The 15,029-nt window shown below is 53.8% G+C and overlaps 3 protein-coding genes across 3 annotated transcripts; 1 reads left to right on the top strand and 2 right to left on the bottom strand.

The window, feature by feature from the left end:
• Nucleotides 1-513: 513 nt before the first annotated feature.
• On the top strand, nt 514-2,601 carry A1O5_05390 (uncharacterized protein; the record flags this gene model as incomplete). The annotated part of the gene is made up of 1 exon (XM_007745991.1): nt 514-2,601. One exon carries the CDS (start codon nt 514-516, stop codon nt 2,599-2,601), a length of 2,088 nt encoding a protein of 695 aa, XP_007744181.1.
• A 1,141-nt stretch (nt 2,602-3,742) lies between these two features.
• A1O5_05389 (uncharacterized protein) lies at nt 3,743-5,305 on the bottom strand (the record flags this gene model as incomplete). Its single annotated transcript, XM_007745990.1, has 1 exon — nt 3,743-5,305. The coding sequence occupies one exon, from the start codon at nt 5,303-5,305 to the stop codon at nt 3,743-3,745; it is 1,563 nt and encodes a 520-aa protein (XP_007744180.1).
• An 890-nt stretch (nt 5,306-6,195) lies between these two features.
• On the bottom strand, nt 6,196-8,169 carry A1O5_05388 (uncharacterized protein; the record flags this gene model as incomplete). The annotated part of the gene is made up of 1 exon (XM_007745989.1): nt 6,196-8,169. One exon carries the CDS (start codon nt 8,167-8,169, stop codon nt 6,196-6,198), a length of 1,974 nt encoding a protein of 657 aa, XP_007744179.1.
• Between the last annotated feature and the right edge of the window lie 6,860 nt (nt 8,170-15,029).

The following is a 15,029-nucleotide window of genomic DNA, read 5'->3' as shown; positions in this document are numbered from 1 at the left end:
CATTGCTGGCTCTTGCCTCGCTGTGGGTTGCGATAAGGGAAAATCACCGTCGCCATCCTGCGCCCTTCCACCACCACCACCACCACCACCACCACCACCACCACCACCACCAACCCTTTACCAAACCCTACCAACCCACCAAGGCTACTTCGACATGCCTAAGTAATACCACTTCGCCTCCTCCCCCGATTCGGCCAGCCAGACACTACCGAGTCCCCAGTGAGCCAGCCAAGCATCTCCGAAAGAGGATGTCTCATCCCCTCCTCTCTCCTCCTCCTCACCAACCGTCATCACCACCATCAACACCTCTCTTATTAATGCTACCAGCGCCATCATTATCCTCGTCATCACCATCATCATCTCTCATATTCGTCGGCTAATTCAGTCACCTCCATCACCCGATGGGTGTGATGCGAAGGCCGACCGGTCGCCGTCACTCTCGCCACCCTTCCCAATCAACCACAACACCTGCAGTCTCAATGCCCTGAACTTCTCCGCCATCCACTCTCCACCATGAGCGAGTGTCGTCGCTCCGTCCTCTCGTGCGCCCGTTGTCGTCGGAGGAAAATCAAGTGTGATCGCGCCATCCCCTGCGGGCAATGCATCGCTGCAAAGTCTGAATGTACCGGCTTCAGTTCCAAGGACCAAGACCCCACCATCCCCCGAAGCATCGTCCAGCACCTGGAATCCGAAATCGCAAAGGTCGAGGGTGAACTCGCCCGCAATGGCCACCTGGAAGAACTCAATGCCTCGGACATTCTCGCCGGAATGCCCACCAACGATGGCATTCCCATTGAGGATCCCACATTGCCCATTATCGACCTGCCCACCACCAAGCCAGAAGACACGCCCAAATTGACCCTCAACATCGACATGATCTCGCCGCCAGCCGCCCCGAGAGACACCATTCGAGATGAGGTCATGAGTTGCGGCGAGTTGCAGGCCATGATCTTTGCGATTCTCCCAACCGGCCCCGGAATCACCGATCTCATATCCAGAGTCCGCATGAGCCTGACTCCGTCAACCGCCATAGCATCAGGATCCCCCCGAGAAGCGCGCCGAAAATCCATCTCACGCGCTAGCCACGAAGTCAGCTGTGCCATGCTAAAGTCCATTCCGACTCCCATCCTGCGAAGCCTCATCAAGAAATACATGACCAGGGTCTATCCAATTTATCCGGTTTTACATGCTCCTTCACTATGGCAGCAGCTCGAACGGGTCATCAAGACTCTACATGAATTACCTGAGAAGCATCGCGCTGTCCCCCCATCCTTTGATTTTCTCATCATATACCTCATGCTCTCCATCTCGGCGACATTGGGCAGCGCCAAAACAGGCCACGAGGCTAAGCACATGGTCTTTTCTGGCTCTCTCTTCGAGGAAGGCATCCAACATCTATCTGATAAGGCCAAAATCCCCTCCGACCTGGCCGGGATCCAAGTCACCCTGATGGTTCTCCAATATGCATCCATTAACCCCCGTCTTGCAAATGTCTGGATGTTAACCGGGGCTGCCATGCGCGCATGCTTAGAACTTGGCCTCCATCGTGAAGCGCCAGAAGCTCTGAATTTTGACCCACTGACTCTCGATCTTCGCCGGCGTCTCTTCTGGTCGGCGTACAACTTCGATCGCGCCATCTGTTCGGCATTACAACGACCCCTCTCCATCCCTGACCAAACCATTGACGCTCATTTCCCCTCGATTCTCGATGACAGGCATATCCATCCCACCGGCATCGACCCCACAGGTGCAGAGACTAAAATCCACATGTTACGATGGGTTCACTTCCGTCGGTTGCAGAGCGCCATGACAGAGGTGCATTTCCAGGGCAAGCCGCTCGAACCTGGACAGTCGTGGGAAGACTGGCTTGTCTCGATGGAAAGACGTCTACAGGCGTGGTACGAAGACTATAACGACGGCCATGAGCTGACAGAATTCACACTTGCCCATGGCTTGACCAATCTGCACCGTCCATCACCTCGAGTGCCCTTACCAGGCCCTAGAAGTCTCATGGTGGCATTCGAAGCTGCCTGCTCCAGCGCCAAATCCCTACGCGACCACATTCTAAGTGGTTTCTATCGGCGCTCGTGGCTGATTGCACACCACGTGCTTGAAAACAGTATGGTCGTTCTTTTCTGCCTCCGCCACGGGTTTGACGCCATCTCCTCACGCTTCAACGCCCAACAAATCTTTGAAATGACAAAAGTCTTTACCGCAAATTTCCTCGCTCTAGCCGCGCAGGGGTGGAACGAGGTATCCAACTATGCTGGCGTGTATGAGCGCCTCCTAGGACCACTATTGGAATCTGTCTTTTCGAACCGTCCGCCTTCACTCTCATCGTTCGGCCCTGCCCAAGACGCAGAACTCACGCGCCTCCTCTACCCTGGACCTGCCCAGCTTGATAAGCTGCGCTTCGGTAGTCGTTCAGGTCTTGAAGGCGACGGCTTACCGGCCTTTGATGTCGGCACTTTGAATTGGGAGGAGTTCAGCGTGAGCGATACAAGGTCGGCGAGTGCGGAGGGGTTCGTGGCAGGATGGGATTTATTCGATCCGAATGCGGTGGGAAGTGGAGGGCACGATTTAGTCTTTGGGATGGCTTAACAAAAGCGCAAGAACCTCGTCTGAACAAAAAAGGGCTGAGAGCTTCACGGCAGAGGCCAAGATGACACCCCCAACACAGAAAGCGACCGGAAGTCATATGTGTGTCCAGTGTCGTCTTCGAACAACACCAACCGGAAACGCATTGCATTGGCCTTTGTTGAGCTTGTGCTTCCTCTTCCGTGCCCATGTCAGATGCGACCCACTCTCGTTGCGACGTGGTCTTATCCTCACCGTCATCCGCCAGCATGGCGAATCACTATGAAGTGGCTGACGAGACGTGATGAGGTTTACGCCGAATCCTTCTCTCAGTGAGCGCTCTGAACGAACATCTTCTGTAGTTATGCTTCGATCTTCTCAATCTATCTCTCGCGAACCGTGTTGATCTAGAGGCAAATGACTCGACTATTGCGGCGCGGTTCCTCTCTCAAGGGCAAGTGGTTGGATGATGCTCAACCCTACATTTGGACGCCGCCGACTACCGGGACAGGAAGGAGATATCAGGATCGAGAAAGCAGAGGAGGTATTTGAGGGGATTTGAATTTTCTGCCCTGGCGACGTCTGCAACGCAAAAGTCGAAAACCACTCGAGGGAGGCCCATTGAGAAATCTGACGTTCAAGGAGAGACTTGGCGCTCCGGACTTATGCTGAGGATCAGTTTGCAACTAGATATATGGATGGAGGTGTTTACCACAGGCTCATAGCGCAGCGGGAGTCGGAACAGCTGCGTGGATGGTATACCCAGACCACAACGTGACCAACGGGCAACATGCGTCGTGTATATCTGTGTACACTAACGATCTATTTTTATGAAGAATGCAAAAAGGACGATACTATTTACATATCTATGCATCTCTCTATCTATTTACAGAGACCAATTCAGGAAACAGATGCTATGAGAGAGCTGATATGTAATAGCCTTCAGGAACGGCTCGGAGGGGGGGTGAGGGAGAGGGAGGGAGATCACGTACAACATTGCTCCGAGGAAGAAGATCAATAAGAGGACATTTTAAAAGCAAGCGAGTTGAATTTGAAGAAGGTTTTCTAAATGTTTGTGTTCCAAGAATTCGAATGGCTTTCTTTATTCATTGGTTGATGGAGGGAGGGAGAGTGAGTGAGTGAGAGAATGACCGATGGATGAGCTTCAACGGCCAGATTTAGATTTAGATTGGAATCGGGGAAATACTGCTTCAAGTCTCTGGACGAGAGCATTCGGCACATTATTCGCCGCCGCCGGGGGCTCTTCGTCTTCCGTGAGCAAGTCTCTCCAACTCTTCACGTCGTGCATCTTGACTTCATCCACCGCTTCCCCCTCGTGCGGCCCGTGCATCGTCTTTTCCATCCCCGTGACCTTCCTCTCCTGATCCTGCCCCTCGAAGCGTAACGTCCGCGTTGTCCAGACCATCCCACCATTTCCACTCCGCTCCGGGCCGGGGCCTGCAGGACTGCGCAACGCGAGGGATTTCAGGACGCCGCGATTCGCAGACAGTCCGATCTCGTGGTTCTCGAGCATGCCGCTGGCGAATTCGAATCGCGGGGTCTGTTCAAAGACCCAGGACGCCGAGGTGAGTTCTTGCATGCCGCTTGCTATCGCGGAATTATTCTCATTGCACCAACCGTTGGAGGAGGAGGATGCAGGACAACTGGCTGCAATGGTGATCTCGTCCACCCCGGGTTTGCGAGCCTTGTTGTCACCTCCACCATACATCTTCCAGAATTCCCGTGTGATGGCTTCCGTAATCTCTGCTCGGATCACCGCTCGCTCACGCGGATCCGGTGTCCACGCCAGATTCCCGACTTTGCTCCGCACGCTCTCTACCCCCTTGGCACTAATGAGGCCTCGGCCGGGACTTCTCAGCAGCTCGGAGATTCTGTCCATGTACGGGCTGGAGTAGAGCAAAGTGCCGTGGTGCAGGGCGCGGTCCCGAGTTAATTTGTACGCGCTGCCGCTGACCTTTAACCACTCGACCCCGCCAGGTTGTTGCATGACGATGTCGTTGCGCTCGTTGACCCGGACCGAGCTGAAGTTGTATCTCCCGCCTGGGACACCTGCCGATGAGGAGGGTTTAGGTCCTGCACGCGCAAGGCTTTCGAGACCCCGCACTACCATCTCAGCATGGGTGCTCCTCTTGAACGCTTTGGTGTTCGGGATGATGACGGAGTAGTTCAGGTTTCCCGAGTCGTGGAAGACAGTACCGCCTCCGCTACGGCGGCGGACGAGGTCGATCGGCACGACTTCTGGCGACGCATTGCTCTGGTTGAGTCGAGGCCCCGTGGCGGAAGGATATTGCTGACCTGCTCTTTGGGGTGCGTCCACCGACTGCTTTTCAATAGGTAGCCCCTCTTGTAGTCTCTTCAGGTCCACCTCGAGCCATGGGTTTTGGTTGCGGCCAACGACCACACAGGGTCTGTTGGTGTAGAACAGAAGGATGCGTGAGTCTGGATGAGATTTGGTGAGCAGGAAGTGCTCTATCGACAGGTTGAGGAACGGATTGTCCGAGGTCAGATGGAAGATTAAGGCACCCGTCTCTTGCGAGACCCGGGATAGCTCCTTAGGATCCCATGTTGGATTTGGATCGGCCTTCGCGCCACTATGGACACGGCGACGCTGGACTGCGCGAAGCAGGCAAGTCTGTGATAGTTTCGTTGGCCGGCTGGAGATTAGCCGGTTTGACGAGGGCAGCAGCAGCCATGGAGCTGGCCGCATTGAACAAGCCAGCCAAATCGGGAACGACAGGCTCCCATGAGAGGGAGAATGAATGAGGTGTGGTGGGAGTCGGTCGGGAGTCTGACGATTAGGACGGCAGGGAACCGCAGTCACCGCAGTAATAGCTTTAGCTCCCTCGCTCCGTCGTTCCCAACGCCTACAGAGGCCCGAGGGAAGGTTAAGCGGAGCCTCGAGGAGCGAAATCGTCGGAGCGGCATGACACCAAGAATACCCCAGTAAACAAGTAGAACACCGAGCGAGCCAGATTTAAGAACAAGTTGGCACGGTCTGGCAAAAGTCCAGTGATGCACTATTAGGTCGAAGGCAGCCCTTCATCCGCAACAAGTATATTGTTTACCTTTAGTCATGGTGTACACTGTCATTCATCCTATATTTTCAGTCATATTCCCTATAGCGCCCCGCTTCGACGCTCTATTGAACAGTCTTGAGATGTAATATTTCGTATCAGATCGTGCCACTTATTTTTAGATCCGGCTTGCGAGTACTGTATAGGGTATCAATTCGTGCTTGGACATAAAACATCCCTCTTCCTCCTCCTCCTCCTCTTCTTCTTCTTCTTCGTGCTCCTCTCTTCTTCCCCTGCCTCCCTTTCCTCTTCCTCTTTCCATTCCCATTCCAATCCATTTCATTTCCAGGCCCCTCCCACCTGCATATGTACAGCTGGCACAGAGGAGGGCCATCTGCGCTCCTTCATGCCCCTAGAACCATTTTGGCAAATAGTGCCGGCCAACCATGTTCCCCATTCCCAGATATGCCGCCAAGTGCATATGTAGCACGAGGCTAATGCATCTGCACGCTGGGCGTCCAGGTTGGCATCTCGACGTGAATCCAAGACTTGAGACCGTTCAGGAAAGCCAGAGGTCCCCGGATTAATCAGCGTCTGCTCGCCGTTTGCCTGCAGACGCCGACCCGCCAACATGCTCGTCGGCTTCCGGGCCGACCAGATTCGTGTCTGACCATGGCTCTCGCCAGCTGCAGCCAGACGCAGAGTAAAGTCCTTGCCTGGCATCGACCATCCGATGGGCTCTCCCAGATTCGATCTCTTGATGAAGTTTGTCCGAGAACAGGAATTGCCTAACCACTTTCTTGGTGTCGTCCCACCCAGCCACGCCCATGCCGCTGGCTAGACTCTGATACTCTTCGTGGAACCACCCCTCGTCCGCAGCGCTGCTGACGGGGTGCACCCTTTCCGCCAAAGATCCCACGTACAGTGCCCACAGTCGAAGCCGGCGGAACTGCGTAGCGTTATCCTCTGACGCGCTGTCGGTGAGCTTCCTGCGCAGGTCAGTAATGAGCTTGAGCCCAAATCGCACCGGTTCCGGAGAACCCAAGACCATGGCAGTCATCAACGCCATCGCAATGCACATATAAGCCTGGGTCAGTGGTCGCTGGAACAGGTGAGGGTATATCGCTACATTCACGTAGTGATCTGCTAGACGGGAGATGCAGTCGAACTTGCGTAGTTGTTTCCATCTCAGCAGCTGGTCGTCGCTCGGGACATCATGGATTTGGGTGTACTCTTGCGCTTTGAAAAGTTCTCGCAAGTCAGTAATCACCGCTTTCATGATAGGATGCTCGACCAGCGGATCGATCGTGGCGGCGTGATCTCCGAAAACCCCTGCCGATAGCAACCGCGCCTTCCATGGCTGACTTAGGGGCCCGGGTGTCCATTCCGAGGCGGGAAAAAGGGGGCGAGTTTCATACTTGAGTGCAAAGTAGCAATCGCAGGAGAGAAGGTCCTCGCGAAACCACGCATCCATCAAAATCACTCCGCCGGCTGCGTTGACGAGATTCCGCAGCATTTTGAGATGCATGCGTGCCACCGAGGTGTTGTCAACTAGAGTTTCGGACGAGAAGAGCTTCAGAATGGCTTTGAGGGTTGCCAGATCCTGCGAGCCAGGCCGAGCCACCCGCTGCCTCAACTCTGCCATAGCCTGCCCCTGAAAATATCGGGATTGATATGCCAGACTTTCATCTTCAGTCAGTACGCCCATCGCAGCTGCAAGAAGGCTCAGATACGCATTGGCATAGCAAACATCCTGGTTGATTAGAGCTGCATCCTCCCAGCTCCTGGCGACCTCGTATGAACCCTCGTCCTTGTCTGATTCCCTGGGCCAGCTTTGAGGGATGAAGACTTCGTATGCGAAGCCTATGAGGTTGTTCACCAGTGGAGTCATGGCTAGGGAAGCTGCTTCGAATGGGCTTGCACTCGAGTTCAGTGGCTTGGTGATAGAGCTCAGCACTGACCCAAGATCATCTTCAATCATGCTCGAGTGCGTGGACGGCGTCGACGTAGTCGACGTTTGCAGTCCGCTACTTGACGCCTGACCAGAGCTGATTCCTGGATAGCCAAGCTGAAGGGGCTGCTCGGTCATCCATGGGTCAAACCCGAACGGAGTGGCCAGGGTAATAGCTCTGGACTGCGTGGTGCGTGTCAACCGGGCCCTCTTGTTAGGATTCTCAAATGAAACTTGACGTACAGACTGTGGTTGCGGGTGCGATTGCAGCAGCAGCTGCTGCGCCGTCGGCAGCGGGGTTTGCGACTGTTGTGGCTGTTGTGAAGGAGGGGAGAGTGGCCCCACGGGAACATTGGCAGAAGCTCGTAGCTTTTTCGCTTGCTCCTGCTTCTTCCATCGCTCGTAGCGGTTCATCACATGCCAGGATACAGCGGCATTGTGATCTTTGGAGTCAATGTTGCCAGCATCCTTGTTGACGAAGGAGAATTCGCCCTTGAAGGGTGCCGGCTGATCTGGTGAACGCTTATCCTTGGACATAGACCTTTGATAGAGCTGATGGGCGATGTCGACCACCAGGGAATGCTGATACACGAGAGTGGTGGCCATCTTTCGGGCGAGGTGTCGCAACGGCTGTTTTGAAGGAGGCAATCCATGATGGAGACGGGCGAGAAGGCGGTAGGTCGTTCTATAACGATTTCCGAATACTTAGCTGAGCATTTGGATAGCGATGGAAGCTCTTGCAAATCCTCCAAAGCCCTCAAGGTCTAGACACCACGAGGCGCCAATTCCTGGAGCGGTGGTGTTAGGACTAAACCTATAATTGCAGGGCAGCTTTGCAATGCTATTGGAGGCTGGGGAGGGTTTCAGGAGAGTCTTCAATGCGCTCTTGAGCCTGATGGACCATAGACAACCGTTTTTCTCTCGGAAGAGGCACCAGCTGACGGCTGGTGGGAACCTGAACGCGGAGACTAAAGCCCAGAAAGACAAGCGCCTGTAGCTTGATGCAGAAAATCGTATGCATCTATCGAGGTTATCCCGGACAATGACATAAGCGTATTGGCCCACGGAAAACCCACCGAGACGCCCAGAGCGCTCGAGTCCCATGGGAATCCAAATCCACGCTCGGCTCGAACCGTGGTGTATTCCTTTCCCAGTTGGCGGGCAAGAGGTTCGGGCGGAGATACGAGGGCGAGTGGAAGGTTTGTGATTGCTGCGCCCCAACGGCTTAGGTCAGACGCTCGTCATTATCTTCAATCAAACTTGCCGTGTACTTTCCTGGGCAGGCATAGTGTCACCAGCAGACCTGAGTCGCTGGCAAACAGTAGGTAATCATTCGGAATTAGCTAAGCCAGAGAGAAAGAAGCGCAGAGAAGCGAGGGCCCTTGTTGACAAACCTGATCTGAAGAACTTGGCGAGAGCAGCTTAGAAATGCCGAAGCTGCGCCGCCAGGCATTGATGGCTCTTAGTCATTGCATACTGTGTCCGCAACTACAGTCGACCAATTCCCCCGGATCAAACAGCCCGGAAATAGGACATGCTGAAGACTTCGGTTGCTTCTCCAACCCGACCAGTTGGTCGGCTGCCATTTGTGGGTAGTCTCTGCTCTTTTGGGCCCGGTGATGAGGTAACCTCGAATGAGCAGCCTGTGGGCGCTTGCAGTAACTTTTCCCCCCTGGTCGCCTCCCTCGCAAACGAACTGCGATGAAGGAGCTGCACATCTTGACTGCTGTGGTCAATTGTCCAGTCAGCGTGTCATACGTCTCCAGCTTAGTCGAATATGTCCGCCAGTGTTATCCTCCACAATATTTTGAAGACTTGGAGGATTTGTCGTTGCCCAAAGGGTCAACAAATGCGGCTGATTCTCCTGCGCCGTGGTCACTAGGCGTCTCATGAAGGGAGCGCGACGGACATTGCATATTTCAAGGGTGATGCCGGTGGTGCCTGGGGGCCAGGTCGCATGATTCTCCGTGGCCTAGATGCTGGAGGGAAGAAGTAATGTGAATGGAGGCTGACGAAGCCTCAACGTTGGGGTCCCTGGTCGAAGCCTGCACTCATGATACCCATCGAGAAGTTCACAGAGCGCATCCTCTCTGTTGGGATTTCTTCCGACGAGGATCGCAGAAGGTGACAAAAGAGTCCGTCTCTATCTCGGCCAGATGAGTGGGTCTATATAGCCTTGTTCAATATCCGCATTGGGAATGTTAGCTGAATATCTTTGTAATGCGACTGCACCAAGTTAAGCTCGTACACGCTGTACATCTCCGGGAACCAAATAACGACCCCTTTAACCAAACTTGGTCAACAGGTCTGTAGGTTGAATTTGTCAGAAGCCCTGAGAACAGCAAGCCCGAGGCTCAGTCACACAATACGGAGCGGCACCCGGAAGGCCACGTCGCAACCAAAGAAAGGCAAAAAGCAAACCTCCTGGCGGTTAGTATTGGGGGAGTTTCCGGGCAACACTTGCTTAGCTTCTTGAAGCACTGTGCTCGTCTGATCTTGGGCGAAAGGCGTGCAGTCGTTGTTCGGCCGCTCTGGTGAGGGAGTACTTCTCGAATGTGACGGTTGCTCATTTTGAAATCTATAATGGATCACATTGGCGGCTGCTCCGTTGCTTGTTCGCCTAGATAAAGGCTGGTCTGGTCCTGTACTCCTCAAATGAGCAGGGTTCCCTTTGTCGACTGGGAGCCACCAATGGTCGCTGCACACAACGCCACTTTCTGCCACAGACAGCGCCACAGACAGCGAATCCAGCCTGGTCAGCTCAGTGCGACAAATAGGCAAGCCCAAGCATCAATATGTCTGCCCTTTTTCAAAGACGGGACATTCTCCCGGATTCGCTTGTAAGCCCATATCCCTAGCGGGTTACCTTCAATTGGGAATGGTACCACCACGATATACCCACGCAATAGATGTGACGACAGACGCGGTGCGCCCTTGGTTCTAAGGCCAAGCATACCCTAAAGAAGGAGGGTCAGTGAGCTTGATATCGATTTTGAGCGACATGTAGGTTCGGCAGTCCTCGTGTAGCTCGATCACAACATCGTAAGACAGCAGTCCAGGTGGTGGGCAGATGCCAGCACATTCGGATATTATTACAGATGTACTCTACATGCTGAGGGATGAATCACCACCTCGCACTGTCACCTCTTCTTCAATAGAAGCAAATTTGCGGACATCAGGTCAAGTCGCATGGCATTCGCGCCATACCAAGGGCGCCACTGAAGCTCACCTTGAGGAATCCAGTTCAAGGCTTGGTCCTGGTTTGAGCGGAAACAGACGGTGAATTGACATCGCTGTATTCCTGTTGTTCCCCCACGATTAACAGCCGCAGAGAGCTTGGTCACTTACCTTGTTTCGCTTACCTTGGTCGTCGAACGTCCTTTGGCAGACTGCAGTCTGCCAAATGCTGGACCGTTTCTGGAATGCCAATGGCCGTCAATTACTTTTCCGAATCGACAGACGAGGAAGAGAAGGAGGATGTGTTTTACTGCGTAAGATGGGGCAGGATGGGGATGGGAGAATGGTGACACGTGTTCCGAACCACATGGACCCCTTTTCACCATCCTGAAACCGTGGACACACCCGCTAAACTTAAAGTAAACGGATTTCAGATTGCTAGAGAGGCACAATGATGCGCATAAGACGGCTGTCATATCCGCAGTGGCGATTTGTCGGCCTGGGATCTTTGTGGCTGATCCAGTGCCCAGGATGGTGTACTGGATACTCGTACGAGGTACCGACTCCTCCTGTCGTGCCTACAAGTAGTGCGCAGGAAAAGAGGTACACCGTACCCATGTACACTATCAGTCAGCAGTGAATCCGTATGACAGACAAGTGTGCAAGACTTATCAACGCCCACATAATAGGTCATTAAGAGGGAAATGCTGGATCTGTCCCCAGCTTCTCGATTGCCACTCTGTGCATCGTGTCCATTTGGCCGAGGGCGCTACCACAAAGGTTCGTAAATGTGGCATGACTTGTTAACAGTGGATGGCGAGATTCCTCGACATGGCTTCTCCGAATGAGATGCCGCTTGGGTTGTCCGCTCAGTGGATGGAACCGAAGCTCCGTCCGAGGTTTAGATCACACAAAGGTGGCGGCAACGGAGGGCATGGAGATCGCCAGAAACGCGGGGGATCCTTGACAATATGCTGGCGACTTGCTAGGCACTACCACAGAGGCTGTCAGACTAGTAGTGGGAGGTAGGTGTGTTGGGAAGCAAGAGGGTCGAAGAGGATTTGAGGGTCGCGTGCAAGTGAATCAAAAGATTCCGAAGAGGGATGACCTCAAAGTGCACCCGCTGACTTGTGTCAACCTTTTCTCTGTACCGGTAATATCGCTGAAGGATTCGGTTTGCGCTGATGTATGCGTCGTGCGACAGTAGCCTGGCCAGCAAGCACAAGATGAGATGTCAACCCCACCGTAGTTCTTTATGTAGACACTTAGGTACAGTACTCGGTAGAGAGGGCATACCTAAATCAACTCTCCTGCAGTGGCTGATTGGGGCGGCGTTTTCCAGCATGTGAAGCACATGGGGCCCATGGTAGTCCACCTGTTTGTGGATCTCGTTGACACATAAGTACCCGTAAGTAGTACACCATCAGTGGAGGCACTGGACAGCCCTTCCCGCGAAAAAGAGCCATCTCTGAAGGCAAATCTCCACCACGATGCATAGTGGCAATGGTCGGAGCCTGACACATGTTTGCAGAGCAGGCTTTGAACAGCCTTTGATTCGACTTTGCTCCAACTTACTCTCCGTTGCTGAAGCACTTTTAACGCACAGAGTGCCGTGGATGTGGAAAGTGGACATTAGCACCGAGTACGCAACTCTTTGATATTTGACCCTGCAGTTCGCAGGAACCCTGTTGGTACTGGGTGCAAACCTGCAGAGGGGCTACTTACCTAGATCCGGCAGTGTGCACTAATCCATGGGTAGCCCTCCACTGATCTCAAACGATCGCGGCGATCGCATGGTCAAGGTTTCCAAGGTCGAACGTGAAGCATGTGAAGATTCGGAAACAGACCACTTGGGGGTTCCTATTGTTCGCCCTTCCATCGCAACACGGTGAACCACACCACCGTGAGGTTTTGGCTGCTCTCTCCCGCCTTGGATTGTGAGCATTAATCAAGCACCATCAGGCTTATAAGGAATTGCTGTGGCGTCGACCGAGCGGCAGGTCCAAAGTCTGTTGGTAAAGGTGCACCGAGTAGCCTGAGCGGGCAGCAGCAGTAGGATTTGTTGGCTCTTTGTGGCTTCCTCCTAGTGTCCGTGCTTGCTCTAGGCTCTGCGTTCCATTCGCTCTTCAGCCCTTGAATCCCAACCAGTTTGAGAAATGGTGTGTTGAGCCCTGGCATGACTTTCTGCGCCTTCTCCACACTTTTCGCTGGCCCTCATCCCTCTGGCAGCCAGGAACGGCACGCGCCCAACACACTCCCAGACGCACAGGTTGCGACATCCGCAGAGTGACCATGGGAGTCCTCGATTTCGATGACTGCTTTGCCGTCTTGGAGCGCAGTAGCAAGGCACAAGAGCAATTACCTACTAAACGCAGGCCTTCCTGCATCCTACTCGGGAAGATGAAAGGAGGCGGGCAGATGCACCCTGGACAACCCAAACAGGCCACAACATCAACGACCTAATAGCTCTGTCCTTGCTCTGTCCAAGAAACTTGGACGACGCAAAGTACAATCTGCGCTCACTCAAGGCATTTTTGGGTTCATGCCGGGTCAAGAAATACCTCGTATTCATAGGTGGTCTGGAATGGTTGTGGCGACTGTGCGTGTCCCAAAGCATGCGCCTGAAGATAAGCCAAAGGAGCCCAACTTGTTGTGTCTGTCTGCAGCGTTGTGCTGCACTCTGCATGAGCTGTGCGTGCACCAGTGTCAGTGTGTCGTTTCCCTTCTCTTTGAAACAGAGACTGTTGCCTCACTTGCCCACCTGCAGAATCAAGAACGTGTTATTCCTTCACGGGCAGAAAGAGAACCCGACGTGCCGTGAGTGAGAGATTTTTTACCTTTCCATCAGCGTCATCATCATGGATGAGGGTTTCCCGTCTCGCCGTGTTGTAGAGTCTGTTGTTCGCTTGCAGCTGGGGCCATTCTTTGCACTGTTCTAAACTTGCCATCTCTGATACCTCTACCTACCTAGACCTGATCGAGGGCGAGGACGAGCGGGCTAGCTGGGATTATGCGAGTGATGGCCTGTCTCGGTGGGTGAGGGTAGCAAGGATTCAAAGGAAACCAAGGGCCGTAGCGATGCAGGCGTTCAACTGGCTCGCGCTTGGATGGATGGTGGCTGTCTGAGGAATGCCAATGTGCGCACAAAGAGTCCCAAAGAGTCCCAAAGATTCCCGCCGTCTCCGTTCTTTTTTCGCCCTTGCTCCTTCTCTTTCTCTTGTGCCTTTTTCTTTGCTCCCATCAGTACTCCGTATGGTTGTTGCTGGTGCACCGTCGGGGCTGTCGAGCTGTGAAGAGAGAGCGGGCCGCAGGCTGTTTTGCTTGTGGCTGTCGGCACAAGTCTAGCTCCAGCCTCCAGGCCATTTGCTGCATGGACTAGCATTGGTGGCATCCTTGGTAGGTAAGTAGACGTAACTAAGTAGGCCTGGGGCCGCCTGCCCTGAATAGGCACAGAGATGCCGGCTAGGCGTTATTCCCGGCCTGCACAGTCCACCAGTTGATGGGCGACGGGCACTGATGATCCCACCAAAAGTAGCCCACCTGTAGCCCACCCTCCTCCGTCATCTTTTTTGCTGCACACCATAGCACCAACTGCATCCACTGAACCCAACTGCGCTCTTGGGCTGCTGCTTCTCGCTACTTATCACCGCTGGTCCTTGCATTCGACCCCATCCGCAATCCAACAGACTGATCGGACTGATTGCCAGAGTGACTGACGATCAACTGCCACTCGCAACGCCCGCTCTCTTGTGTCTTCCACGTCTTTTTCTTTTGTACCTCGCACAGATCTTCTTGCTCAACTTGTTTGATCCCATTGAGAAGCCTCATTCGATCGTCTGTGGGTTTCCAAGACACTGTCTGCCCCCTCTCTAGCCATTAGAGGCCCGTCGGTGATGAAAACACCATCCATCCGCGTCCGCACCCCTCCCCGACACTAACTCGGGGCCCTCGCATGACTCGAGAAATACCCTCTTTCCTTTGGCATCCAGAGCCTGAAAGTCCAGTCGATTTGCTATTTCACCCAGCGTCTTGATTCAACCTGTCTCTGAGGCCGGCCCTAATCAACGCTCCCATCTTCAAGACGATCTGCCTGCCCGAGGCAGGTCTGGGGGAGATCTTGGTATTCTGGGGGCATACAAGAGTTCAGATGGCAGTCATAAATGGTTGCCAAAGGGCTGGTGCTTGAGTAGAGACATTGACGGCTGAGCCTGGGACTGTTCGCATCACAGTCTCTCCATGTTCAGCGTCTTGTTAACGGGACAAAAGTTCTCACTGTCGACCTTGGAGCA

Source organism: Cladophialophora psammophila (assembly GCF_000585535.1).
Source record: "Cladophialophora psammophila CBS 110553 chromosome Unknown aczJe-supercont1.7, whole genome shotgun sequence".
In the NCBI taxonomy this organism is placed as follows: Eukaryota; Fungi; Ascomycota; class Eurotiomycetes; order Chaetothyriales; family Herpotrichiellaceae; genus Cladophialophora; species Cladophialophora psammophila.
The sequence above is the reverse complement of the archived record's forward strand: the minus strand, read 5'-3'. Positions and strand labels throughout refer to the sequence as shown.